This window comes from Lepidothrix coronata, unplaced genomic scaffold, assembly GCF_001604755.1.
Source record: "Lepidothrix coronata isolate B3197 unplaced genomic scaffold, Lepidothrix_coronata-1.0 Scaffold302, whole genome shotgun sequence".
Lineage (NCBI taxonomy): Eukaryota > Metazoa > Chordata > Aves > Passeriformes > Pipridae > Lepidothrix > Lepidothrix coronata.
Genome location: NW_016690482.1, coordinates 624,019 through 626,078, shown reverse-complemented (window position 1 = coordinate 626,078; position 2,060 = coordinate 624,019). Strand labels below are relative to the sequence as shown.

General features: G+C 59.3%; 1 protein-coding gene across 1 annotated transcript in view; it reads left to right on the top strand.

Moving 5' to 3' along the window:
- Positions 1–498: 498 nt before the first annotated feature.
- Positions 499–2,060, top strand: part of ZC3H3 (zinc finger CCCH-type containing 3) — a gene marked incomplete at its 5' end in the record, with an annotated part of 128,187 nt that continues 126,625 nt past the window's right edge. The window contains one exon of the mRNA XM_017837377.1: positions 499–1,875. Within this exon, the coding sequence (XP_017692866.1) occupies positions 499–1,875 (1,377 nt within the window). The remainder of the gene's footprint in view (positions 1,876–2,060) is intronic.

Below are 2,060 nucleotides of genomic sequence, written 5' to 3'. Positions count from 1 at the left end.
TGCCCCATCCCTGGAAGTGTCCCAGGCCGGGTTGGAGCAACCTGGAATAGTGGGAGGTGTCCCTGCCTGTGGAAGGTGGGGGGGAATTCCATGACCTTCAAGATTCCAACCCAAATCATCCTCTGCCCATTCCAGGGATGAAAAAGGGCTTTGTTTTTCCTGGTTTGCCAGGACATAGGGAATGGCTTCCCGGTGCCAGAGGGTTAGGTGGGATATTGGGAAGGAATTCTTCCCTGGGAGGGTGGTGAGTGACTGGGATGGAATTCCCAGAGAAGTTGTGGTTGCCCCATCCCTGGAAGTGTCCAAGGCCAGGTTGGAGCAACCTGGGATAGTGGGAGATGTCCCTGCCCATGGAAGGCGTTGGAATTCTGTGATCTTTCTGCTCCCTTCCCACCCAAACCATTCCACGATTCCATGACTTTTCCTTCCGCCGTGGCTTATCCAAACCCAAACGGGAGCCTGTCGTGATTCCGGCTCCCAAATTCCCGCGGGATCAAGGGATTCACAACCCTCTGTCTCCTCCTTCCCAGGTCTCATCAACAGCCACAGGAACATCCACGGGGATGCTCCGCGGCCGCTTCCAGCGGCACCTCCCAGGTGGAACAACCCCCGGAGCGCCGCCTACGGCCAGAGGGGAGCCTTTTCCAGGAATTTCCAAGCTCCCAGGAATTTCCACCCGCGCCAGACCCACTCCTGGAGGAAGAAATACTCCCTGGACAACCGGCTGCCGGGATCGGCCTCCGAGGTTGGAAGCGCTTCCGGCACATCCCGGGTTTTCGGGAGCTACGGGGACAACCCGGCTCCGGAGCCTCCGGAATCGTCGCCGGAGAGACACGTGGATTTCACCACGGATGGGAACATCGTTGTGGGCATCCAGGTGCCACAGAGGGCTGGAGATGTAGGAGCTTCCGGGGAGTTTTCCGGGCGGGAAGCGGCGGTGGCTCCTTCGGGCGATGGGAAAAGTATCCCGGAATCTCCGTACCCGGAAGAGAGAAGACCTTCCCTGTCCATATCCTTTAGTTCCACGTCCCGGACCGTGTGTCTGCCTGGAAGCGTGGCTGGAAGCAGCTTTTCCCCCTCTGGAAGCGGCAGCGAAAGCGCCGTGACGCTGAAATCGGAGCCGCAGGAGCCTTTGGAATTTCCGGGTCAGGAGCCGGCCGGGAATTCGGGACGGATCAAAGCGGAGCCGCCGTCTCCGGGGCAGAGCTGTGAGGAAGTCAAGGACGCTTCCCTGCTCCCCAAACTCTTTGGGAATGCCAAGGACGCTTCCCTGCTCCCCAAACTCTTTGGGAATGCCAAGGACGCTTCCCTGCTCCCCAAACTCTTTGGGAATGCCAAGGTGCCCTCTCCGCCCGCTCAACTCGGGGTGATTCCAGGGAAGAGCAGATTTCCCGTCATTCCCAAGTCTCCCGTCTCCAGCAAAGCCCCGAAATTCCGCAAGAACAACTACACCTGGGTGGCAAATCCCGGGAAAAGCTGCCGGCTGGTGAGGAGGTGGGGGAGCCCCCGAGCCGAGAATTCCAGGAAAGGCCTCGGGGGGACGGAAAGAGGAGCCAAAACATCCCCCAGGGCGGATTTGGGAGCCAAGGCGAAAAAATCGGGATTGCAATCCAAGCTGGGGGGGGTCTCTCCCAACAAATACAAGTGGAAAGCCTCCAGCCTGCCGGCCCTGCCTTCCACTTCCAAGTCGGCATTCCGCTGGAGGAGCGAGGATCACAGGAAGCCTCCCGACATTCCGTGTCCCGGAAGTGCTCCCGTGGCTCCGAGCGCCGCTTCCGTGGGTCTCGGAGCAGGGAAATCCTTTGGAGAGGCCCTGTTATCCAGCTATAAAGTGAAGAGTCGGACCAAGATCATCAAGAGGAAAGGGAACGTGGGGTGAGTCCGGGGGGTTTTTCCGGGCGCCGTCGGAAAACGCCGGTTGGATTTCGCGTCCGCGGGTTTCGTGGGAGTTGCGGCTGTGGAATTCCGACGAGGGTTGGAGTGTGTGTTTATAGACTCATGGAATGGTTTGGGTGGGAAGGGAGCTTAAAGATCATGGAATTCCACCCCCGACACCTCCC